Consider the following 26443-nt stretch of genomic DNA (forward strand, 5'->3'; position numbering starts at 1 on the left):
TAAATGCATAAAAATTCATTTTTCTTTTCTGTCACACAAGCATTCAAATTTGTATCTTATCTCACTTATTTTACAATTATTGCAGTTAATTATCTGAAACCGTACGGGGGAAGCTCGTTGAAATTTCCGTAGCCTCAAGTTTTCAACGAAAAGAACTTCGGTATTGTATCTCACCATTGGTGAACGCGTAAATGTTCATTTTACTGTGACATGTTTGCACGCACGGTTCACGCAGTCGTTTAAATTTGCGTCGCCCTGAAGATAGTAGAAAGTAGGAGTTCCAAGATTTATTTGACAATAGTTGAAGATTATTTTTTTAAATCGAGAATGAACGACTGTGATATTTGTAATCTAGCTAATTATTTTACAATTATTAGTTTATCATCTTGTTAGGAAGGAAACAATGTGAAATCATAGGAGGGAAACTCGTTGAAGTTTCCCGCATGCTTCACTTTCCAACGAAAGGAACTTTTCGATACGAAAAAGTCGATGAAAAAGAGTAACAAACAAAAGGTCTTCGATATCGCACACCGAGACTAAAAATAGGCGGCACGATGTTCGTGTTATTCAGGCCATTAATCAACTGAATCTATCGTCGATAAAAAGCAACTTAATAAAAAAAAACGCTCGCTTCATTGATAGATCTGGTTGGTTATCAGCTGATCGAAGGATGATTCAAGTTCAGAGAAACGAGCAGGTATATCGTTCCAATGTTAATCGCGTTCGCGTGAAAACGCACGTTGCGCGATTAATACACGGGGTATAGTTCCAATCGATTCTGTCGCGACACGAGAAACGAAACGAAACAATCAACTATATATCCTGTGTTATGACGAATTAAAAAGAAACAGTGTTTCCCCCGCAAATTTCTATTTGATGCTTAAATCAATATTTGTGGAATAATTTTTATTAGGTTGTTTAATAAGTTCGTTTCTTGATGTGTTTACGTTGTTTTTTACGGGTTTTTTTTATTTCGAGTTACTTTTGAGAAATGAAAGTATTATGATGTGTACTGTGCTCGGTTAGGAAAGTTGAGAGTAGTAATAACAGTGAAACGTGCAGGAGTTTTAACTCTTTTTGCATCCGCGGACGAGATATCTCGCGACAAAGTGTTGGTCGTGGGATGCTTTGGACGAGATATCTCGCGACACTTTTGAAGAGATATTTTGCGACACTTTGGACGAGATATCTCGCGACCCAATATTGTTCACGCGACGCTTTCGACGAAAAATCTCACGACCCAATATCTCGCGACGCTTTGGACGAAATATCTCGCGACCCAATATTGTTCACGTGACACTTTGGACGAGATATCTCGCGACCTAATATTTTTCTCGTGACACTTTGGACGAGATATCTCGCGACGCTTTTGATAAAATATCTCGCGACCCAATTTTGTTCACGCGACGCTTTCGACGAAAAATCTCACGACCCAATATCTCGCGACGCTTTTCATTAAATATTTCGCGACGCTTTGGACGAAATATCTCGCGACCCAATATTGTTCTCGCGACGCTTTTCATCAAATATTTCGCGACCCTTTTGATAAAATATCTCGCGACGCTTTGGACGAAAAATTTCGCGACCCAATATCATTCGCTTTGGACGAAAAATCTCGGAACAATTATTCTCCAAATATTGCCCTATCAAACTACCATCTACCTCGTGCGTTACATTTTTTAGTGTGCAAAAAATTTGACAATATCGACTCTATGGGAAATAACGTGGAAAAGAATTTTCATGAAAAACCGAAGAAACTTTATAGTAACGCCATAATGGCTTCGCCAAAAAGATAGAGAAAAGTTGTGGAACAAGAGGGCGACTACATTCTTCCGTAGCATTTAAAGGTCTGTTTGAAATATTGATCCAAATGGCACGAACTTATTCATTCATTCATAGTCAGTTTTCATAATTGCTCGAATTACGCGAGTTTAGAAGAAACGATGCAATACAAGTGCTTTAAACGAGATTATTTATCCGGGGAAATTGGATGGAAGTTATTTGAACGATTTCTTGTAATTAGTCGGGCTCCCCTTTCATGCGTTTATGTAACCAAAATCTTGCGTCTTTTCACCGACGTTCTACGTCGCATTTATACTTCCTTAGTAGATCCGCTGACTATCCTAGCTCTGACGACGAATTCAATTATAGGCATAAGTTCGTATCGAAAGCGGAAAATATTTTAATGAAAATCCAAGGAAATTCTACAGCGACGACATAATCATCTCATCGAGAAAAATAGGAAAAAGTTGTGGAATGAGAAGGCACTTACGCTTTTTATCTGAAATTTAAAGGTTCGTCGGAGATATTGATCTAAATTGTAAAATTCGACACGAATTTATGGGACGACTATAAGTTTCATCGCCTTCCAATGAAATATCTCCAACCTGTGTGTACTAAAACGATCAACAGCCACCGTAGAATAATACTTTACTGTTAATTCAACTTCGACCAAAATTCCAAGTTCCCATTCAAATGTTCCCTACTTTACATTTTCTCAAATCGTTACACAAATCGACATTTTACCAGAATTAGTAATATTCAATATTATCCAACTCAATATCGAGACATTCAATCGTCCCGTTCGAACCGGCCATTTCCTCTCGAAACTAAACCGAGACACTTCGGTTTAGTCCGTTTGCAAGAAAAATTAGTCGTCCCTGATCGAGGTTGGTTGGGCAGTTAGGCTTCTGCGTGGTTTATAGGCGGTCATTAACAAGGACGGGTTCTATCGGAGGAATGGCCATCGCGCGCATACTTGCAATCGCGGTGATTTATCGCGGAGTCAATATGTCCCCGTGACCCGAGGTTTGCGTTTCATTTCGGTACACGGGACAGGTATACGGTCCACTCTATATACACCTAGCGGGCCATCGCATTATATTTTTCTGCAGTACCCGTATAGCGGTATATTATTGCGGTGCCAAAAGTTTCCGGCGACCGCTGCTGCTGCTGCTGCTGCATGTACCGGGTGTACCGATGCGAACTTCGACACACGCCACAGAGGAGGAATCCTTTTTTCCTCGGCGAAACTTGCAGAAAGTTTTTCCAACTGTGGGATTAGACGGTGTAATTAGCCAAGTTTTCGTTCAAGATGCAGCAATTAAAGACGTTGCTCGTGTCGAACCGATTTACTGGTAATTAATCGTCCAATAAGTGCAATTTTGTGTAATTATTTTCTTTCAGTTTTATTTCCATTATGGCAAAATACGCGAGTTACTAATAGCATTACGAATAACGGGAAACTTATTTTTATACACCTAGGAAATAATTAGGAAAAAGTAAAATTGACCAATTTTGAGTTGAGAAAAATGTGAGCGTTAAGGGGTTAAAAAATGTCATTGCGGGTTTCATTGTTAATATTTTAGGGTGGTAATGAAATATTTTTGTATGCAAATTACAGGTGTATAGGTTGATTTGATTTACCCGAGGTAATGGTCATAATTTAACTTTCAGGATTGCTAATTATTTTTATTTAATGATATTGGGGTGACGATAATTCTATATCATCTCAGTATTATAAGTATTTTAAAAATTTCACCTTTCTTGAATTCATTTTTATTCACTGCACTGGTGACTAGAGCAAATTTTCCAGAATTATTATTATTGAAGATATACGACCAAGTAGATAAATGGAATAAAACATCTATTTTTCCTTTCTATCTATGTAGAGAAATTTTCTTTCTCAGCGAACCAATCTCATGTATCAATAGCACATATTTTCTCCTTAATTCAATTTTTTCCGGCATGAAATTATATTCGACAAGCTCGACCGATGCGTGATGCACATTTCATGGGAACGATTTTCTCTGATTTGGGAAAGATGGAACGAAACGTGACACCGCATAGATTAGCAGCAATGGAAGTGAGCATGGTTGAATTTTTTATTTTCGTCACCGACAGATATGTTATCGCTTGGACCAGATGCAGTAAATAACGATATGTGGTATGTAGCTTTTTTTTTTTTCAAAATCGTGTTTTAGCCTAGATAGGAAAACGAATGATTCGTGGCCTGTTTGTAAAAGTTCAGTTGTATTTAAAAACAGACGGAAAATAAAAGAGGGAGATCAGTTTTTTAATGCTAAAATTATCATTGGTAAGCTATTAATAGGTTAACCCTTTGAAATATATAAATGTCGAGTGAAATATAAATAAGGTTCCCGAGGAATTATGGCAAACAAGGGGAGGTTAAATTAGAAGCACTGGTATTGTAATAAGAATTTGTAATCTACAATGAAATATATTTAATTGACGATAGAATTATGCAGATACATTTAATATTCTTTCATCCAAGTCTACGCTATTGCTTCTCAAAACCACACTGACAATGAGTTTTCCACTGCCCTGTTTTCCACGCTTCTTTATTCTCGAACTTGGACATTCTTCCTCTTTCTATCATTATTATTTTCTCATTCACAGCCAAGTCCACCTAAATCCTTGGGTGGCCACGTAACTACCTTTTGTTCACAGGATAATCTCAGGTATTCTGTCCTAAACACTCTTCTTTCGCACCTCTATCGCTATACCTCAAGCATTCTCCGTTCAGGAAACTCTCGTTCCAGAGTAAACACCCACAAATATTCTGTTACTTCTACGGTATTTTGCATTTTTAAATAAACTTTGGAGCCCAAATGGGTATGCAGAATTGTAAATTTGTTTGTAGAAGTTTACGTGAGATCGGGTCTTCATACCCATCAAAAGTAGCAATAATAGGGTGCCTTAAGCCCCGGCTCTCCCCTTGGTCCCTCAATTCTCCCTCAGCTCTCACAATTGTACGGTGACGAAAACGAACCGAAGATTTGTTGTGAAGAAACATATGAAAGGGTTGCACATCTGCCAGAAAAGTTTCGGCTGAGTGCCACTGAATGGAAGAGTACATCCGAAAGCGTTGACAGAGAAACAGAATCTTGTTATAGAAACTAAAGAGGTGCATCGATTAACCCTCACTCTTGATTTTTAATTAAACGATAGATGTTCAATCCCATCCGCACTTTTCAATAAAAATTTATCATTGTTGAATTTCTTCGATTAAGTTAAACAGGAGGCGCGCGAAGGAGAAACACGAAGGATTAAATTAAGGTGAAAGATAGGATCAAAATGCAGGAAAAAGTAATTACTCCCAAACCCATTCAACTCCTTTCCGAACAATTTTCCACACACCGGCTAATTTACTAAAATTGGACACTCCGTGCAATACAACCCTAGCTTGAAAATCGTTCGGCACAAACTGCAGGAAATATCCACGTGCACATCGACAAAGCATCGTTGGTCGCCGCGTAAAACCCGAGCAAACAGATCAATTTATAGCCTGAAAATGCACGGACGCAGCCTCTAATTCGCAAGCTCTTCAATCATGACGTTAGATTTATTCAGAGTGAGCGACCGAACCGGGTGAGCAGCTCTATTCGAGCGAATGGCAGCCAGCAGGCAGCTCCACCAAAGCCTTCCCCGTTTTTGCTGTTTCGCCCCGACAAACAATCTGCCGTCACGAAAGTGGGCGGCGCAATTCTTGGCGTGTACGGCATTGTGCAGCAGTGAATCGGCCGGTGACACGCGGCGACCAACACTTCCCGTCTTCTTTTCTTCGTGCCGGACCTCGATCCACCCTTGAATTAAATTAATCCCGCCCGGGACGAAATTTATCGCGACAAAAGCTCCGGCTAATTAAACCGGTTTGTGTATGATAAAATGGGTTTTCGTGGCCGATGGTGCATTTCGTCGAGAAATGGTGTCGTAACAGACCGACGTTTCGTTTCTTTCTCTAATCGAAAATTGTGACGATTGAAATTGCATCGGAAATTTGGATTTTGTTGTGTTCTTCGCGGTTTCAGTTTTATAGAGGGAATAATTTTGCGATGTAAGTATGACGTTTTTCTTTTTGCGCGCGAGATTTGAATAATAGAAAGATGAGATTAATCGCGGTGATATGGTTTTCTGGTTTTTGCGGAGTTTGACGTGAAACCGTCACGAACGGGTGAAGTAAAGATTCTTCGTCAATGTTTCAGTTTTCTGCAGTGAAAATTCTTTGTTCATTTAGGAATTCATTTTTTTTGCAATATCAGAATGATCAGATTTAAAAATGGACCCATTAGCAACTTACCGACTTCCTTTTCTGCATTTAATTAATCTAACTTTTCAATCGTGCTTTACTTGCACAAAAATTCACTCTTCTGAAAAATTGCTAATGAGATCATTTTGACTTATCCAGCCCTTCCAATGTTAACCCTTTAACCTACAACAAAGTGTCGGACCCGTGGCGGAGATTCTGGTCAAGTTGTAACAAAACTATTAGTAAGAAAAATTCATTGTAATCCTAACTTTCGTTTTAATTCGTAAGACTGAGGATTACTACGTACGATTAATCTGTAACATATTAGCTTTTATTACCTGATACAGTACTAAAACAGCAAATACCTGCTCAGATGCAAAGTCAGAGAAAAAGTCATAGGTTAAAGGGTTAACACGTCGACTGCCACCCCAGATTTACATGTTTTGCTCAGGGGTCCACGAGAAACTTTTCATTATTCTGAGCATAGTATTACATTACCCTTCGTTGTTATTTTTTAAAATTGACGATATTCATTTTATTTAAATTACTCGAAAAATTTGAGGCCCTCCGGTTACAGGTGACCAACGAGGAAGCAATCTCCGGTCACAGGTGACCGACAATTTTATCACCGTGTTCAGCATTGACAACTACGAACCACCATCGATACACAGCAAACGTTCAACGCTATACGGCTACATGTAGTCACATCTAGCAACGAAAGGGTTAGAAAGAGGTGAATCAAAACAAAGGCCGCTGAATTCACAATTCGTGCACGACGGTCGAGCGATGTGTGGGTCCAATTGACCGGTTGCTCTCGGGCGGGTTCGATTTTCGCGAGGAGGAGGAGGAAGTGGAGGAAGCAGGAGAAAAGGTTGCGATTGCGCGTCCCTCTCGATCGACGTATTGGGCCGATTGCACGCGAACTATCGATCGGGCGGCGCAGCAGCGGCGCGATATCGCGGAGGCCACGCGCCGCGACGCCTCTATCGCGGTGGTACGGGCTAACGAGCGGTGCTCGCTATCCGTCCATCCATCCTCACGTGCAGCAAGGATCGAATGGTCCGTCGCGTGCTGGAAGGTCTTCAAGCCGACACCGATGGGTTGGCCACTAGGTCAGCGGTTCGTCCGCGGCCAAGCCGCACGATAGCATCGTTGTGCGCCGCAACGGCGTATTTCAAGTTCTCGCCGAATCCGCGAGCGGCTGTTTCGCCGCTTGCCGCACACTTTCACAAAGACCAAGACGATAACCGGCTGTGGGAGTAATGGATCGACGCGGTTACCGGGAACTGGGTTACGGGGGAAAATGCCGCGAACCGTCTTGCCGAGTCTATTATGCAATTACGAGAATTTTCGTGGATTTTTTGTTAATTAGGAAACCGCAGTGGAGGTTTATGTGTAAGTGTACAGGAGATAAAGTTACGTTATGATTTTAACGAGGTAGTTCTTAGGTTTATGCCTTCCCTGTTCTATTTTTTCTTGTTCGTGGTTTTTGAGGTGTAGATTGGTTGGAAATGGCGATTTTATTTAACCCTTTCGCTGCGATAGATTTTAAAATGTGACGTGTCTGGCAGACACTTTTTAACGTTTTAACTGGGGATGACGAGTTAACTCGTCATAGGAAGATGCTTCTCCAGCGCGCAGAATGAGTTAACTTGTCCTGGAATTTGGAAAATGACACGTGTAATTTTAAACCTGATACATTTCTTTTTTCAAGGTATAAGAAAAAAGTCATAACTGATTTGGTATGGGGCACACAGAAGGCGTTTTTGGCAAGTTAAAAGGTTAACCACGGTTGCAAAATTTGGTTTATTAATCCTGCTGCGGCCTTTGGGTCTTTTTCGACTCGTCAAGTTCTTGTTTCTTCAAGAATTCCTGTCGTTACCGAAGAAAATTGTTATTAATACGTTCGATTCTATTTTCTTGAAATTATAAATTGACGAATTTCGTATGTTCAGATCACTTTCGACCGAAAGACATTAGATGTATAATTGAATCGTAGAAGGGTGAAACTAAGGTGTAAGTGCGCCAAAATCCTCCAACGAGAGTTATTTCGTTCGAAATAGGGTAAAAAATACTACCTGTTTTGATACAAGTACCAAGTATCTATTAATCTATTAATCAACGTGACAGTGTCTCCGTTGAAAGTAGCGGATGTTGGCAAACAGCGTGGTATTTCCTTCAGGTTCTGACCTTTCCATATCCTGACCATTACAACTATTTTCAGAATGACCCTTCGGAAATTCCCTCTTCATAATGCGTCTTCGGGCAACTTACAAAGAAAGAAGTGAATTTCTAAAAACTCGAAGCGACAAACTTTAATTTCTTTCGCCAGGACGTATTTCGATACATTCTCTAAACTCAAAAATAGCCTTTTACCATGTGTTATAAATTACCGCGTTAATAACCTAATTGCAAATAAATTCGTTTCCCGTTCTATAATTTCGACAAGGAGGAACCGTGTAATAACGAATAATGATTACCGAGAAACATCAGATTAGTTCATCTTTTAACGGTCTGCTCTCACAGTTCATTGCTCTTCATCTGCTACGTTGGTATTTCTTAAGGTCTAAGATCACAGGGAGATTATTGAGTCATCGTTCGTGGTTGTGAGAATAATTCGTAATTAGCGCTTTGCTTTCTTAATTGGTATTGGTCGAACAATATGGAATAGGTGTTATTCTAATTTTTTACGATGAAAATTTCAACATGAACTTTCACTTTATTTTTTCATTCTTTTAATCGTGTGGGGAATTCTGCGTTGTTACGTGTAGTTTTGTTCGTAAGGATTAGGATAGTTATTGAATGTGAAGCAAACCTACGAATTTATTAAGATTTTGAAGGGAAAAGAAAGATTCAGTCTGGAATTTTATTTTATCGATTATACCACATCGGGATTATTCACACGAAATTTAGTTTGAAAATGAGTTTGTTGTATATAATATAAAAATTGTAAATGGTCGTCAATTAAAGAAATTTCGTGGTATCGTCATTATACAAATTTTGAAAAATTTGGTGGATCGTCATTATGCGAAAACTATTGCAAATTTAAAAAATTTTATGGTATCGTCATTATACGAATTTTAAAAAATTTAGTGGTATCGTCATTATGCGAATTTTAAAAAATTTGGTGGATCGTCATTATGCGAAAACTATTGCAAATTTAAAAAATTTGGTGGTATCGTCATTATGCGAATTTTAAAAAATTTGGTGGTATCGTCATTATGCGAAAACCATTGCAAATTAGAAAAAATTCTGTTACCATCTTTATACGAAAATCATTGCAAATTTACAAAATTTATTCAAACCATTGTACCGAGTATATAAAATATTGAAATTTTGTCTTCTCCTATTCTTCTCACAAATTTCTACCCCTTACGAGAAAAGCGCGGCATATTTTCACTGATATACGATACTAGCTTTATCAGACAAATGTAATTTAAATCATAAAATATTTTCTCTATTTACAATTTTTGCTCTAATTTTATTTTGCATTAATTTCATTCAATTTCTAGTAAAAATTAAAAAAAATTAACATTGCTTCCAATTGTAATTGCTGAAAATGATCCATTTCTCAAGTTCTTCGTTAAAATGATCCATTTAATATATCACCGAGAAATTTGTATTCTTGCGTGAATGTTTAACTACGTTTCCACTATGATCGCATCTCGTTACACAAGTTGTTCATTCTTGCACGCCCATTAATCGGTGTTTACCCGCATTCACCGACGTAAAATCCACAATTTAAAACGATACCGCGTAAAACACGATTCGACGTTCCTCTCTATTTTACACGTTATTTCTCGTTACGTACATTTGAAACCTTCTGGCAACTGCAGCTGGTCATTGTTCATTTTGGCATCGAGAACTCTTAAAGAATTTGATTCGGTTCTGACTCGAAGTGACAGTAGCTACTTACGTAAAATAGAAATATGCACTTTTGATAAACTGTTGCACGTAAAACGAATTCGCTAAGAACGGTTTGTTCGATATTAATGACTGCTACTTAAGCGATAAATGTAATTTGATTTTAGAAGATAGTTACATTGTAATTTTTACTTTTCGTGCTCGTTCAACAATGAATTATCGAAAATTTCTTTATTCTATTGTGTGAAAAATTTTGAAGAATAATTTATTGAATTATTATCTATTTTTGGGTCACACTTTTCTCCAATTATGTATTTTCATATTCATTTCTACTATTAGTTTGATAAGTTTGGAAGAATAATTTATTAAATTTTGGTAAGGGGTATAGCTTATTATTCTTAGCATAAATTTATCTTCAGAATGAAATGGATTATACAGATATCTGTATAATATAATTTTTGCATTACTTATCTATTCGGTATAACAGCTGATAAAGTTTAGAAATTATTTAAATAGGTTTTCTTTACTTCCGAAAAATCTGAAACATTTTCCATTTACAAGACTATAATTCATTAGATAAAATAGAAGAATTCGTAGAAGGAATTTGAAATTTCTCAAGTACCGTTGAAAATATTTCAAAAATGTTTCAAGTTACTTGGAAAAGAAATAAAATAAAATAAATAATTTAAGACAAATTTTTCAAACAACTTTTAAAAACTAGGCTGTGATTCCATTGAATTTACTTTCACCGAATAATGGTTAATTCCTCCATTCAGTATTATTTTTAACAATGAAACAATATTCAATCTCGTATGTGAAAACTTCCTTTAACTCTTGCCTCTTTTATCGCTAACAAAAATTCTAGCAATGAAATTCGTAACACGAAAGATCGATCCGATAGATCTATCGAGGCCCCAATCGATAGATCGCCTTGTCGTTTCACGGTTTTCCCTTTTTACGGGTACAGAGAAAGCCGATACACGTCGGATTCGTAATTATTTCGAGTGGTGGACGTCTTTTTTGCTCCCACCGCCGGGTGTAAAATAAAAATGCTCACGAGAGCAAAATAAAATTACTCGACCGAGTGCTACTCGTCGACTGCTGAAATTGGCCTCGCGAATCCGCGAACGCCGGCTCTCTACCTCGTTGCCCTGTCGTTCCTGCATTCCATTTCGCAAATAAACCATTGTTTTCCTTGTTAAGGAGTTTCTCCCGTCGACAGGCGGAAAAATCGAGAAACAATCTTTCGTGGATTTCGAATCGATCGAAGAATCAATTTCCTTTAAGATTTCCACGTTTCAAATTCTAAACTCTATTTTCTTTCGCTTACTCTTTTAAGAAATTTCGTATTTCCTTTCTAGCGGAACGCTTTTCTTATTTTTTGACGAGAAATCAATTCCTATTTTGACCAAATTTCGTTTATTTTCGCCAGATGAGAATCATTGATCGAGCAAATTATTCGGGGAATTGGATCATTTTTAAAGAGCATTTAAGTCTGTGGTATTTAGGTTGTTTGAGAAAATTGGTACGATTGCTTGACGTTTTGTACGAGTAACAAAGTTTGTTGGGCCATGAGAAAAATTCGAAGGACATTGCAGTACTGCTGGGAAAAGTAGAATGAAAATGGGTACTGTTTCATTAAACTTGCGATTAAGTAACTGATACATTAAACATACCAGGGATGAAATAGAAAACGACACATGAATAGAAGTATTTATGAAGAGTTAAGCAGCAAGCATGTGCTTTGATATTAAACTTGGAAGAATTTCATTTTGGCTTCCGAATGGCTCGTATAATAATTCTAAATTTGCATTCTTGATTCTACCAATTTCTTCTTAGTCCAAATATTTTCCCATATGCCTTCGAGCAGAAGGCATTTTATTCATTTTCTATCTTAGAATTAACTTACATTATCTTACGAACTACTTAAAGTTAAAACTTTCAATTGGGTGTATAACTAGTACCCGCAGTCCACTCTGAATTCGTGAGAATCAGAGTGTACACGGGTATGCGTAGTTCTTAGCTTGGTATCCTTTTGCAAAAGTGAGAATTTTCTTTGGAAAAGGATACCAATTACCAGGTCCCACCACGAGGAGGTGACTACGCAAGGGACCCGACAAAAACACATGCCCTACTGGCAGCTCTCTATCTTCAGAGATACGCGATTCTCATTCGTAGCAAAGGAAATAGATACTTTTATGAAAAATTCGTGTCTTTAGAATAATTCGCGATACGATATACGAGTGTCTTGTATTTCATTTTCTGCAATGCAATATTAAATTCTAGAAATTTCATACTCTTCCTTAATAGGATGTTGAAAAATTGTAAATCACGATAGTAAAAATGTAGATGGTATTTTATTAACTATGCTACAAATGTGTCGCGTATCTCTGTAAGAGAGCGCTCACATGGTATTTAGTACAATTTTTCTATCTTAGAATTAGTTGCTTTATTTGATAAATTATTTAAAGTTAAAACGCACGCGTCCCACGACGTCCATCGGCGGATGAATAGAATATTTTCTATTGTCTTATGCTAACTTATTTTATCTTACGAACTACTTAAAGTTAAGACACTCGTTCACGCTCACTTCATACTCGGTACAGTTTTCGATCTTAGAATTAATTAAAGCTAACATGCGATAAAAAGGTACATTTTTCAAACATACAATGAAGCACTGTAAGAAAAGTATATTATTAAATTGCAATAGGAGGATAAATTGTTAGGATATCTTTATTATATATATTTTATTTTCATATTTAAAATCATAGTATCGAAGTTCTGTAAGAAAAGTATATTGTTAAATTGGAATAGGAGGATAAATTGTTAGGATATCTTCTAAAGTACATAATATGAAATTCTGAAATTACTGAAAATGAATAAATTTGATTATTTCTAACGAATAAATAGTGTATACCTGAAATATTTCTCTACAAATATTTAATTAATAAAGAAAAAGATGCGACTCACCACTTACCACACAGCTGGACATTGTAACATAGATTTCGTTGCATCTGTTCATCCTCTCAGATCCATCGAACTTTTGAAATTCCCTCAGTGAAGCATTTGCATCCTCCAAGCATCGAATTTTGGTTCCACCACACAGTTTTGAGTCCTCCAAGCCTTGAATTTGGTTCCACCAGTGGTCCAATGTCAGTTTGAATGACCCAATGTCAGTTTGAATGACCCAATGCCAGTTTGAATGATCCAATGCCAGTTTGAATGACCCAATGCCAGATTTGAATGATCCAAAGCCAAACTGAAAGACCCAAAGCCAGTTCGAATGACCCAATGTCAGATTGAATGACCCAAAGCCAGATTTGAATGACCCAAAGCCAGAGTTGAATGACCCAAAGCCAGAGTTGAATGACCCAAAGCCAGAGTTGAATGACCCAAAGCCAGTTTGAATGACCCAATGCCAGTTTGAATAACCCAATGCCAGATTGGAAGACCCAATGCCAGATTGAGAGACCCAAAGCCAGACTGAAGGACCCACCAGACTTAGGAAGCTGTGGAAGTGTCGCGCGAAATTGTGTACGGATCGCGATTTCTTTTAAGTGTAGTTTAATTCGTTGAATTTTATTTAGTACCCGAAATCGCGAATTTTTACCATCCTCCATTTTCTCATGTAGTCCATTTTAGATGGGGTATTTAGCAAAGGTTTAAGGGAGGTATCAACTGAACGCTCTGAAAAAAAGAAAAGCAAAGAAAGAAAAAGGGATGAAGCTATTATGAAACGCGGCGCGACGTAATAAATTCTCGTATCGATCGAAAGTAATGGGCATTCGTAGTGAAAATTGACTCTATTAAGAATTAACGCGGTATACTATTGGGATACTCTAATAATGGGAGGGCGTTTGCACCTTTAGTGCAGTAGAGTTCGGATGTGAACTCACATCCTTTGATTTCTTCTTCCAAGTTTTGGTAGTTCAGCTTCAAACATGCACATGCACACACATATATAACCAATCACCAAACCCTCAAAAAATTCACTCACAGTTCGCAGACAGGCAGCTGGGCTCTGCAATGTCGATTTCGTTGCATCCTTCCTTCCTTCCTTCCTTCCTCTCAGATGGTCATCCTTCCTCCAAGCGTTGATTTTCCAAGACTCACAAACTCACGAATTGTGAGTCACTGTGGAATGGGCGACGCGAAAAGTGCTTCGAAACGCGATTTATTTAGAGAGGGAGAAACCGCGAATTTATATTACTTTAGACTCTACTATCGAACAAAACTTTGATAGAACGCGAGTGAAGAAGTATGAAATAAACGCGAGTAAATTGAATAAAAAGCAAAAACGCGAATTGGGAGGAAATATGAGATAAACGCGGAAAAATATGCAATAATAAGTCGAACTAGGGATGAAGCTATTATTTCAATACGCGATTCACTGACTCTAATATTTTGAAAAATTGAAAACTTCTCGTAAAAATCGATTATTAATTGCGAAACACTAGTGAGACGGTTTAATTAGGGGCAGCACAATATATAACACAACTAACTACCCATATCACCAGAAAAAAAACCCATTTTTGTCACTCACAATTCGAAGATTAGGCAGCTGGGCTCTGCAATGTCGATTTCGTTGCATCCTTCCTTCCTTCCTTCCTCTCAGATGGTCATCCTTCCTCCAAGCGTTGATTTCCCAAGACTCACAGACTCACACTTTGTGAGTCACTGTGGAATGGGCGACGCGAAAAGTGCTTCGAAACGCGATTCATTTAGAGGGGGAGAAATCGCGAATTTATATTACTTTAGACTCTACTATCGAACAAAACTTTCATAGAACGCGAGTGAAAAATTGAAAGAAAGTATCAAATAAACGCGAGTAAATTGAAAGAAAAGCAAAAACGCGAATTGGGAGGAAATAGTTAAACGCGGAAAAATATTCAATAATAAGCGAACTAAGGATGAAGCTATTATTTCAATACGCGTTGCACTGACTCTAATATTTATCAAAATTGAAAATTGATTTATCACGGTAAACTACTTGGACGGTTTAATTAGGGGCATAGTGCAACGAGTACAGTGCACTCGTTGCAAATCAGCTCATAATATACAATTCAATAATGTAACTAACTACTTAACATGCAAAATTCATGCAACTCCTGCGAAGAATTAGATTAGTAAATCACAATTCATGAAACAAATTCAAAATTCATTTTTCAATAGCATAGAAAATATCATAAATACTGAAAGAAAATAAAATTATAGATTGCTGGAAGAAAAGTACATATTAAATTTAGAAATAACCTGTAACAAACAAAGTATTTAATTAATGGACAGCTGAAACGCCGAAATATTTTCATTAGGCAACCTCTCAAATTCATTTCGATATCCTATTCGACAAGTACGAAGAACAACAATAACAAACTGAAATCTCGATTTCCCTAAACCCTCAAAACAATCTCGAAATACGTTCGATAATAATTTTCTCGCGTGTATTAACGACCCGAAGGATTATTTAAATTTATTTCAAGCAAAAAGTAGCAGTAGTTCAGTAGTAAATAGTGGACTATTAGACTTTGAATAGTCCAAGTTTAAGTTTTAATAATTAGAAAAATTAGAAAAATTCAAAGCAGAGTATTCAAAGTCTAATAGTAAATTTCAGAAAGAAATTTTGAGAGAAGGTAGTTGAGTGTGTATAGGGTGGACATAGGCTGCTAGCCAGAAGCCCTCGACCACCCTACCCACGTCTCAGTACCCTCAGATCAAAATTACGCGAAGTGTCTAGGGCCCAGTATAAAGGGTAAATGATTTCGCCGGAGCTCGCGGGTCTATTTATACCTGCGGTACCCCTTCCCCAAAATCATTAGCAAAGTCGTTAATAATTCGGGCGGGAATCGACTATTTTTCGCGGGAATCGACTACTTTGCGCGGGAAACGGACTACTTTGCGCGGGAGATCGATCACTTTTCGCGGGAAATCGATAATTTCTCGCGGGAATCGGTCACTTTTCGCGGGAAATCCTTCGTTTTTCGCGGGAATCAATTATTTTTCGCAGAAAATCGCCGATTCTTTCGTAATTCTATTTTGCATTCTATTGTAATGTTATAATAACGTATAATTTATTAATTCTCACAATTTTTTGGTATAAATTTATACTTCTAACAATTTGTTATAACATTGCATATAACAATTTATACGTTTTTACAATATTCTTCAATGGAAACGTACGTTTTAACGTTCTCGTTACTTACTCGTGCTTAAATTAATTTCGTAAGGATTAAAAATCAGGTTGACCTGTGGTCGTAGATTAAAAATAGCCATAGTACAGCTAAAATTATCGTGTTAAATAATTCTTTTCCTACGAATCAAAAATGTATTCAACGTTTATTAGTTATAATATCGTGAAATGAATTATATTACACATTTTCTCTATTCACACTGAATTTAAAGATTATAACGATTAAAAATCAAGTTGACCTGTGGTCATTTATCAAGAATAATCATAATAAAGCTGAAATTATTGTGTTAAATAATTTTTTTAATACGAATTAGGAATTTATTCAACGTTTGCTTGTTACAATACCATGAAATAAATTGTATTATACGTTTTCTATATTTACACTAAATTTATCGTTCTATTTACATATCACAACAATTATAACTACACGTTATGCTGCGTTCGTTTGTTTTTTCTGTGAATTCTGTGTTTAGAAATTATTTCAAATTGAAGCAACGTTTTTATGTTACAGTTCAACCTAATTTACTTAAATTTACATCGCGAGACAGTATAATATTTATAATTCTACCTGAATTTTTGAAATTGAGAAAAACACAGGTGAACTTCCGTTGCATTTAAACGATATTCTCCAGCAAACATAAGAAAGTAATTGTACAAAAATTAATTAGGTCAATAAAGATAGGCGATGATCAACCGTGGCCGAAAATTTCCGTACGAACTATATGAAGTTTGTCCTAAGAAATATAAACAATACAATTATCTCATTTTATTAATAAAAATAGAGAGTTACAGTGTATTTCGTCGATACAAAATTTAGCTTAGATATTAAATTACTCGACTTCAAATTATTTAGAAAATTTGATTGGCCTTTATTGCTAAATATGACTAAGAATACAATAACCCAAATACATCGCAAAATTTTCTACTTTTTACATTAATACAGTCCAAATTCATGAAAAAGAAAATTGTACTAGTAGAACACTCTGTAAATGCCATCTCTTATTGTTAATTATAAATTCGAAAAATATATTCTTTTATATATTCCGTCTTCTCCATTCACACTTCTGCTCTGAAAGGGTTTCCAATCCTAGCTGAACGAATTATGTCGTCTTCTTCAGACAAAACCACGGCCTTCATTTTTCTTCTTCGTTTCTCAACGATCCCGAAATCTCGAATTCTTCCATTTTCGCACTTCAAGCGTTTTCTGTAAGAAATCTTCAATTATCTCACTGTGAACACGAAGAAACCGATAATTCCGCGTCTGAAAAGTAAGGATACTGAAGCATACGTTCACAGAAGCGGTAATTAACGAGTTGAAATTCGTTGTTCCGCGTGTCCAAAAGTGTGTACGCGTGTGAAGGCGCCGAACGGTACAATAAAAAAGGATCGTTGGCGAATTTAACGGTGCTTCGACGAGGTAACTGAAACTGTTTCGAAAATGTGGCACGCACGATGTGGCCCGAGGTGTAACAGCTTTACTCGTTGCGATATTTTGTCACCGGCGCAAACACACCCACCGTCGTCTCTGTGAATGTGTTTGCACAATGTGTGTGTGCTTGATAATTCGATCAGAGTGGGATCGAGAAATCTGTGGAAAAGGGTGGAAAACTCTTTCGTTGGAGTTTCCTTCGCGACACATTCCCTTCGAAAAAGTAAGTGTAATTTATCAAAATAAATCATTATTTTTCATAATGTTTGTGATAAAGATTTATCATGATAAATGGATTTCTTCTTTACCATCGTAAATGGTATCTTCTTTTTTTTTAAACTGAAAATTTGAAATAAGGTGTAGAATTACGAACGAAAAATAGAATATTATGTATTTCCGAGTGGAATTATCGTGATTCACGCGTGATGGTTTATGCGGTTCCGCTTAAAGTGTGGAAATCGATGCTCGTTATGATGAAGCGCTTCTGCTGCGTACGAGGCTTGGGGGAATGATCCGTTTAGGAATGAAAATGGGGCAATTTCGATGGAATATTTTTTACATACACGTCGTCCGTTGAAATGCAGCAAAATTGAGAGTGACTGTGGGAAAAAATGAATTAGGCGAGAATGATAAATTTCACTCTTTTCACTTTGATATTGGAATTTATTTCGTTTTATTTCTATTTCGATGAAATGAATTGAATTACATCGCAGCTTTGCATTGCATGGTTAAACTTACGAGCGATAGTGTTCATTCGCTGGAAAAAAGAGATCGTTATACGTATAATAATAAAGTAAGAAGATTTTAATAGTCTTCATTTATGCGAGTAATGTAAATGCTATTATCAGATAAATAAACGAAAAAAAGTGCTTACACTGAAATAAAATCTCGTCGAATCTATATAATTTAATTACCATTTTGACCAATTTTAATTAAGAAATCAAACAACGAATTCGCGTTTTTATTTAAAATTTGTATGGTCAACAGTAAAAGAGTGACACTGTCGTTGAAGAAATATTATCTGAACGATGTAGGAAAAAAAAAATGAAGTAAAATGGTGGCCGGAAGGGATTTGTGAGTACATAACCCCATAACATCATAATGCTATTTGAGGGTAGAAGAGAACGAGGTGTATAACCTCAAGATATAATGCGATCAACGGTGTATAATTGGGTTTGCGACTAACGGTAGTTCAGTAACGAAAATTTGATCAGCCAATGAGGGAAAGTTTAATCCTTAGCACTTCACTCGCTTCTGTATCGTATCTGTAATCTCGTTTGCAATCGATGCAAGTACTTAAGAAATTCTCTTACGTTATGTACATAATTCGTTCTGTAAAAAATTCTATTTCTGTCTTTTTCATGATTAATTCTAGGCCAAGTCTTCTTATTGTAGCAATACTTAATGAAATATCCTAACGAGTAGAAAACGACGATTTGTAAAATTAAAGAATACTTTTCTAAATTTTTTTGCAAAATTTTGTATCTTTGAAAATTGTGCCAAGTATATTTGCTTCAAGTTGATTAGCAATGATTAACTATTTTATAGTTTACTGGTTATCTTTGGAATTGTGGAAAGTTGAAGATTTAACTTTAAAGAAATTAACTTTAATTTCAAAGAAATTCTAAAATTAAAGAATATTCAAACTCTGTTTTTTCTATATTTCCGACTTACTTTTACGTGAAAAATCGCCTTGTTTCCGGTACCACAATTTCCGGAACACCCTGTATACAAAAATGGCGCATGACCCCCACAAAGAACTCAAGAAAAATCGTAAAAAATCGCGGTTTCTTTCAGTGTTAACATCTCCAACACATATCACGACGCATAACTCTTTCCGCGACGACGAAGTCGATGAAAAATTTAAGGGCGAAGTTCACCGGAAGTCGATGAAACATCAACAGCTGATGCGGTGTTCTAGTCAGGCACGCGTGGCTGCGCCCGCCGCGCGGGCCATGTATTACGATGTATCCCTGACTTTGAATTCGTTAGCCGGCTATACTGCACGGCATAGCCGGCTTCAATTTTTCATCGGTACGAAATCAAGGCCGTGACCGGTCGATAATCTAAAAACACCACCGTGAAAAAATGCGCCTCACGTGTCCCGCACAAGTGATAGGAGAACGACGATCCAACTTTCAAGGAGGTGAGACTGGGATGTGTAACAGCTACTGGTGTGTACCTGACTGATCGAACACGCGTCTACTGTTCTACGCGCACGAACAGGAATTTCTTTTTAACCTTAGTCGGTCGACGATCGATCTGTTTGTTTTTTTCATTAGAGAATCGCGTTTCAGATAAGAATTATTTAACACGATAAATTTAGCTGCACTATGGTTATTTTTAATCTACGACCACAGGTCAACCTGATTTTTAATCCCTACGAAATTAATTTAACCACGAGTAAGTAACGAGAACGCTAAAATCTATGTTTCCATTGAAGAATATTGTAAAAACGTATAAATTGTTATATGCAATGTTATAACAAATTGTCGGAAGTATAAATTTATAACGAAATTGTGAAAATTGATAAATTATACCGTGTAACGATAACAGAAATCTCCCGCGAAAATCTCCCGCGAAAATCTCCCGCGAAAATTTCCCGCCTGTTTTGCTAATGACTTTGGGGAGAGGGTACCGCAGGTATATAAGGACCCACCGATGTCCCGCGAACTTATTCACCCTTTATACTGGGCCCTAGACACTTCGCGGCATATTTTGACCTGAAGGTTCTGAGATGTGAATAGAGTGGTCGGGGGCTACTAGCTAGTCTATGTCCACCCTGTACACACTCAGCCTTCTTGTAACACTTGTATACATTAGAATCAATTAGAATTTCAATACAATTTCAATACAATAGACTGAATAACAATTCATTTGAACTAATACCTATTAGAAATTTTCCTTTTAAAACAAATATAAATCATTTTACCAATTACTGGTACTTGCTAGACATTTAATCGGTTCCTTTAAATACAATCAAATAATTTCTTCAATTATCGATACTGACTTGGAATACTCCGCTTCGAATAAAATATTTCGAAATTATGTTGAAGGTTTAGGGAAATAAACATTTGAATTTTAGTCATCGTTGTTCTTCAGACTTGTCGAATAGGATATTGAAATGACTTTGAGAGGTTGCCTTTTCGTTACTTTTCTTCCAGCAATTCAAATTAATTTGAAATTTTTCAGATATTTTCTCTGATATTGAATTTTGTTTACTAATAATTTACCATCCAACGAATTTGCATGATTTGCATGTTAAGTAGTTAGTTGATTTATTATTGTATATTGTGAGCTGATTTGGAACGAGTGCACTATGCCCACCCTAAATTAAACCGTCTCAGTAGTTTACCGTAATTAATAATCTATTTTCGGAATTTATACGAGAATTTTTGAATTTTAGTAAATACTAGAGTCAGTGCATCGCGTATTGAAATAATAGCTTCATCCCTAGTTCGTTTATTATTGAATATTTTTACGCGTTTAACTTATGCTTCTCCCCAATTCTCGTCGCGTATTTTATTCAAATTTTCTTATATTCTAGAATCGAAAAAGATACGAATTCGCGATTTTTCTTTTGATTCTTTCAATTTTACACTAAATTTAAAGTTCTGTTTACATGTTATAACAATTAGAATGTTGACGTTTTGCCGTTTCACGGTTTTTCCTCTGTTAATTATGTGTTTATAAATCATTTCAAACTAAAGCAGCACCATGCCCACCCTTAATTAAACCGTCTCAGTAGTTTACCGTAATTAATAATCTATTTTCGGAATTTATACGAGAATTTTTGAATTTTAGTAAATACTAGAGTCAGTGCATCGCGTATTGAAATAATAGCTTATACAGATAATCTTTTGAAATTACTCTTAATTAGGGAAAATCTTGAATCTTGTATGGAAGATGAAGATTTTCAGGAAATATTTATTTTTCAACAATGAATTTTTGTTTTATCGATTAATAACGTACGAAATGATTTTTGGAAAATTTTCTTCGTTTGAACGTTCGTTTAAGGTTCGACAATGATTATCAAATCTCTCGAAACACCGTAGAATGTTCAATTTTAAAAGTAACTTCTTCAATTTTTGGATAATCTGGGTAACGCGTTAGTATTAACGATACACTTTCGAGTAGAGATTCCGAATGGATAATCGAAATGGAAAGAATATATAAATATAAAATTTCAGAAATAACTACCAAAGAAGTCACGTATCCGTGCTCGCAATATCCACTCCGCCGTTGCAAATCTGAACGGTGCTCGTTTTTATCGCACACGTACAATCTGCACCTGCGTTTGCATGCTTATTTTTAATAATAAACATACACGAATACCTAATAAATGACAAAGTAAGAGACCTTTACTGGTGCATTAAAAGTGTGCCTGTGTTTGGACACGCAGACGATCGGTGTCGTGGAATATTTTTGAAAATTACATTTAGCGAATTCTAATCGTTCCTTTTTTTCTTTTTTTTTAATATGCGAAGCATATGTGTCTGTACTTAAAATTCGTTTAATTTAAAAAAATTATCAGTGGTCGATATGTTGTTAATTATGAGAAAAGGAAAACGAGGTTTATTTGTAAATGAATTTTGAAAATAGTTCACCGAACATGGACCAATTGCTATAAAACGTTAAGCGTGACCTAAACTTATGACAATACCGTATCAAACTTGGTAGGAATATTTTAATATTACAATTACTTCAATTATTCAATATTTCGATATTACAAACTAAACTTAGGAATATGGAAGTATTACAAACGCAGGAAAATTGCAAACAAACTTAACTTAAAATTTTAACGTACAACTGTTAATTCACAAAAGACTGTCAACGTTTAACATTGCAATTCCCAATAAGAATCTTAGCATTTCTTCTCAGATTCTCATCTTTCCCTCCAATTCAATTTTTCCCCCGTATTTTTCCTTTTCTTCTTTTAAATGAAATTGTGCTAAAGATGGCGAACGGAATTTCGGTTGGGCCGTGTCCGATGCTTAGATACAGTTTTCCATCAAAAATAGATCGCGAAGAATAAGTGTGTGGTGCGGGCCAGGGTTGGCTAAGAAGTAAAATGGCCGGCAAGAGTCATCTGCTGGCCGGTTGCGATGGTGGGCACGGAAGCTCGCTAAGTTGGAATTCAAATTAGCGTCGAATTAATCGATTCCCGCCATGACGAAATGAGCTGCGTCGCGTTTACGTAACGCGTTAATTGTGCAAGTTAATTTGAAACTTTCGTTGCGTGGTCCACGTTGTTATTGCGACAGGAACGATTTCCACGTCGACGACGACGACGATACGTTGATGATGGACGTTGAAAATGATTCGTTTACGACGTGGAAGCCATTTTATGAAAGGCGTCAGTTTGGGTAGAGAAGACACGGTTTTCGAGGGTCGCTTTGTAGTTCGCCGAACGAAGGACAAGGACAACGAGTAAAAGATATGGATGAAGCGAGGGTCTCGAGGCAACCGAGCGTTTTTATTTTTAACTTTTTCTCTATGAAAATTATTCTAACATATTAACGAGATTGTTCTGATTAAAATGAGATCAAACACGATATAATTTGAACAACAGTTACTTATCGATAGGTACCTATGGAGTAACTCGGTTGATTTCATTATCGCTTTAACTGCAGCTAGGCGACAGTGTGAGAGATATTATGTTATTATTATATATATTTTATTATAGACCCTCCCCTACCCCCGTAGATACACAAATAATTTTTACGTATTAAATTTTTTTTTTTCGTGGGCGTATTTATAATTAGAATAATTATAGTAAATTTACAAGTCATTTGACACAAAATAGTCACTTCTAAGTAAGAGTTAAGAGTGATGGAGGTAACTTTTGATAGAAATAACGTTTCAAAGAAGTAAGAATAGTGAGGATAAATTTTGAATTATTAAGTTTTTATTGTTATCCCGATATACGCTGAAATTAAAAGAAATCACAGAAGCCACGTACTTGAAATCCGTCGAAGGAGAAGAAAAACGTAACGACAAGAGCGTACCCTCCACATTTCCCAAATATGCAAACGTAAACACCTACAATTTTTCCCATCGATACGAGAGCTCTTACACGAAATCCAATATCCTCGTTCGTGAAATACACGAAATAAAACCATCGTTACGACAAAAATCTCATCGAACTCGATAGAATTCAGCGCTCTGACGCGAGATCGTCGAAAATCGAACGGAACCTCGACCTTATCGATCCGTGCCGTGGTTTTCATCGAACGGTCGCGAAGAGGCTCTCCCTTTTGTCGCCGAACGATTCCTGTCGTGTTACGAGGAAGTTCCTCGCGAGTTATCGCTTGGAAACAGCTCTACAACGCGCACGACGTCGTGGCAAGAGAAGGCAGCACATACAGTTATCCTGCTGCTATCTTCCTAACGAAGATGACAGTATTTCTACTTGCGCCCGGCTATGCCTCGGTCCCAGGCTCGCGCTGTTGTTGAACGGCGTTGACCTTACCAGAAGCAGGGTTCGTTGAACTGTGGAATATAGAGATGTCAATTGATTGCATCAAATGGTGACAAACACGCGGATTTGCCTTTTTCAATGGCTCCGCGCAGGTTTTATCGTTCCTGGTTGGAGAACGAACAGGCCCAGCCGCCGACTTCTGTTCAACCTCTCGAGCGTGTAAGCTCCAGCGAATTCGAATTGATTGATCGTTGCAGAGCTGATGCATCGATTCCGATGGAACGAGATTTTCTGCACGTCAAATGTGCGGAGAAATTTGAATACCGAGTGATTTTGGTAACTGTTTCGATAGATGGCCTAAAGGCTTAGGAAAGAATTAAAGGATATTAAAGGAAAGGAATGAATTAAGAGTGATTGGTTAAATTTGAGTAATGGAAAATGTGAAGAAACGTATGGGAAAGTGATTAAAATTAATAGTGAAACGTTCGAGTGCTGTAAATTTTCGAAAAAAGTGAAATATCTCGTAAAATATCGTCGAGTTCAACGACCTCAGCTTGAGCCCTTTAATTTGTAAAATTACACGAAGAGTCGATTTATGTCGACCAAAATTTTGTGAAAAAGAAATCGTACCATAGGATGATAGAGGTTGTTAAACAGTGCAATCTTTTCCTCTACAATTCTTTCTCCAACTTCACTTGGAACAGAGCTGTAGCCTGGCCAAGTTGCTAGAATCACCCTGTACATTTTGAGTAGGAATGGCTTAATTGGTTCTAATTGAATCTTTAATTGCCTTGCAACAAGTGAATTTGCAGTAGGAGTTTCAATATCTATCGATTGTCATTGCAACTAGTAGTTGATGCTGTGTATCAATGTTGCACTTAGTTGACGGTTGAATAGTTCTGATTATGCGATGAATTGCTCTGGCTAAGTATTGTGCAAAATTATGTCTACATTGTGTAACGAAACACTTGTTGTAAGAACTTATATAGAATTCGTTCTCTGTACTATAATAATGTATTATGCAAGTGTTTTCGAAGAGAATAGTCAAGTTGGAGGCGAATGTGCGTGTCTAAAGTGGTTGAAAGATTGATAAATGTAGGAGAATAGAGAGACATGTGTCTGGCTATTGCACATAATTAATGTTGCAGTATATACGTAATGAATTTTTTATTTATGGAGCACTTAATGTAATACCTTTACGTCAAGAGTAAGCATTCATCTGTTAACCCATTTACATCAATGGGAAAATATGCTCGTATCACTCGGCTCTTCTTTCTTTCAATCGATGTCAACGGTTTCGAAACATAATTTTTATGGCAATAGGATAATGTGGAGAATTTTCTGTACATTTATACACCGAATCCACATAAGTATTACCCAAATGAAAAATAACTATGTACACTCTTATTGTAAAAATTACTATTGCATTAATAGGAACGACGATACGTAATCAATAATTTTAATTGTAATTTTTAAGAAACATTTTCAGAATCTCTTAAATTCGCATAAAGATTGAAGGGACACTTGGTTCAATTTTTTTCTGGCCTATAGAAAATCCGTCAGTCTTGAGAAAAATCAATAAGGACGTTCGCACTTCGTGGCTCGTAACTCCGAACGTTGCGAACGTTTCAAGTCTCTATTAGTAATCCCAAATACCCGAAAGATGAATAAAGAAATATTCGAAGCAGCAACACGCTGACTCTGTTCGTTGCCCAGAAAAAAAATCGTGAAATCAGCTAAAAAAATCGTCCTTTAACCCCAAATACCCCCTTATTAAGTAAAAAAAAAAAAAAAAACGAAGGAAGAAATGCAAATTTGAAATGAACACGTTTGTGTTAGCGTCGAAAGAAAGTTAAGTGTGAGGAGAATAAGTTGGTCCATAAAATGGGTTGACAAACTGGTGATTCGGAATGGCGAGTGAATCGACAATGGCTAACAGGGAAATTCGCGTTTTGGTTTCAGGCAACGGAAGCACTCGGCCAAAAATGTCGCTGGCAGAGCCGTAATTCAGCGATCTTGGTAGGAAGGAAGTCGAGGGACGCGAAGAAGAGGCGGGCAAGGAAGAAATGGCGTCCACCAGCGGGCACAAGAGGAACGGCTCGAGCTCGAGCATGTTCGCTCACAAACGCACCGAGTCCGGCGGCGGTTTCATCGGCCACAAACGCTCGGAGAGCGGTCACAAACGCGCCGAGAGCATATCAAGTGCCTTTGGCCACAAACGATCCGAGAGTGGCCACAAGAGGAATGAGAGCAGCGGCGGTGGTTTCGGCCACAAAAGGTGATTTTCGCCTTTTCACCAAACGTTTCCTCTCTATTTTCCGTGTTACCGGAAGTCGAGAACCTCTGCTCTCCTTTTCTCTCCCACCCACACCCTCCGCTATCAACCCTTTTCTTCTTCTTCCTCTTCATCTTTTTTTCTCCTCCAACGAGTAATATACAGCCGCACTCTTGTTCTTTGCCGGGAAGAATGAGAAGCGGGCTTTCCGCCTTGCG

General features: G+C 37.0%; 1 protein-coding gene across 1 annotated transcript in view; it reads left to right on the forward strand.

Moving 5' to 3' along the window:
• The window catches only part of LOC108572300 (solute carrier organic anion transporter family member 3A1), a 73925-nt gene that overhangs the window by 31445 nt on the left and 16037 nt on the right, over positions 1-26443 (forward strand). Inside the window, exon 2 of the mRNA XM_017934500.1 lies at positions 25913-26228. Coding sequence (XP_017789989.1) covers positions 26017-26228 — 212 coding nt within the window. The 5' untranslated portion in view covers positions 25913-26016. The remainder of the gene's footprint in view (positions 1-25912; positions 26229-26443) is intronic.

This window comes from Habropoda laboriosa, unplaced genomic scaffold (genome assembly GCF_001263275.1).
Source record: "Habropoda laboriosa isolate 0110345459 unplaced genomic scaffold, ASM126327v1 scaffold65, whole genome shotgun sequence".
NCBI lineage: Eukaryota > Metazoa > Arthropoda > Insecta > Hymenoptera > Apidae > Habropoda > Habropoda laboriosa.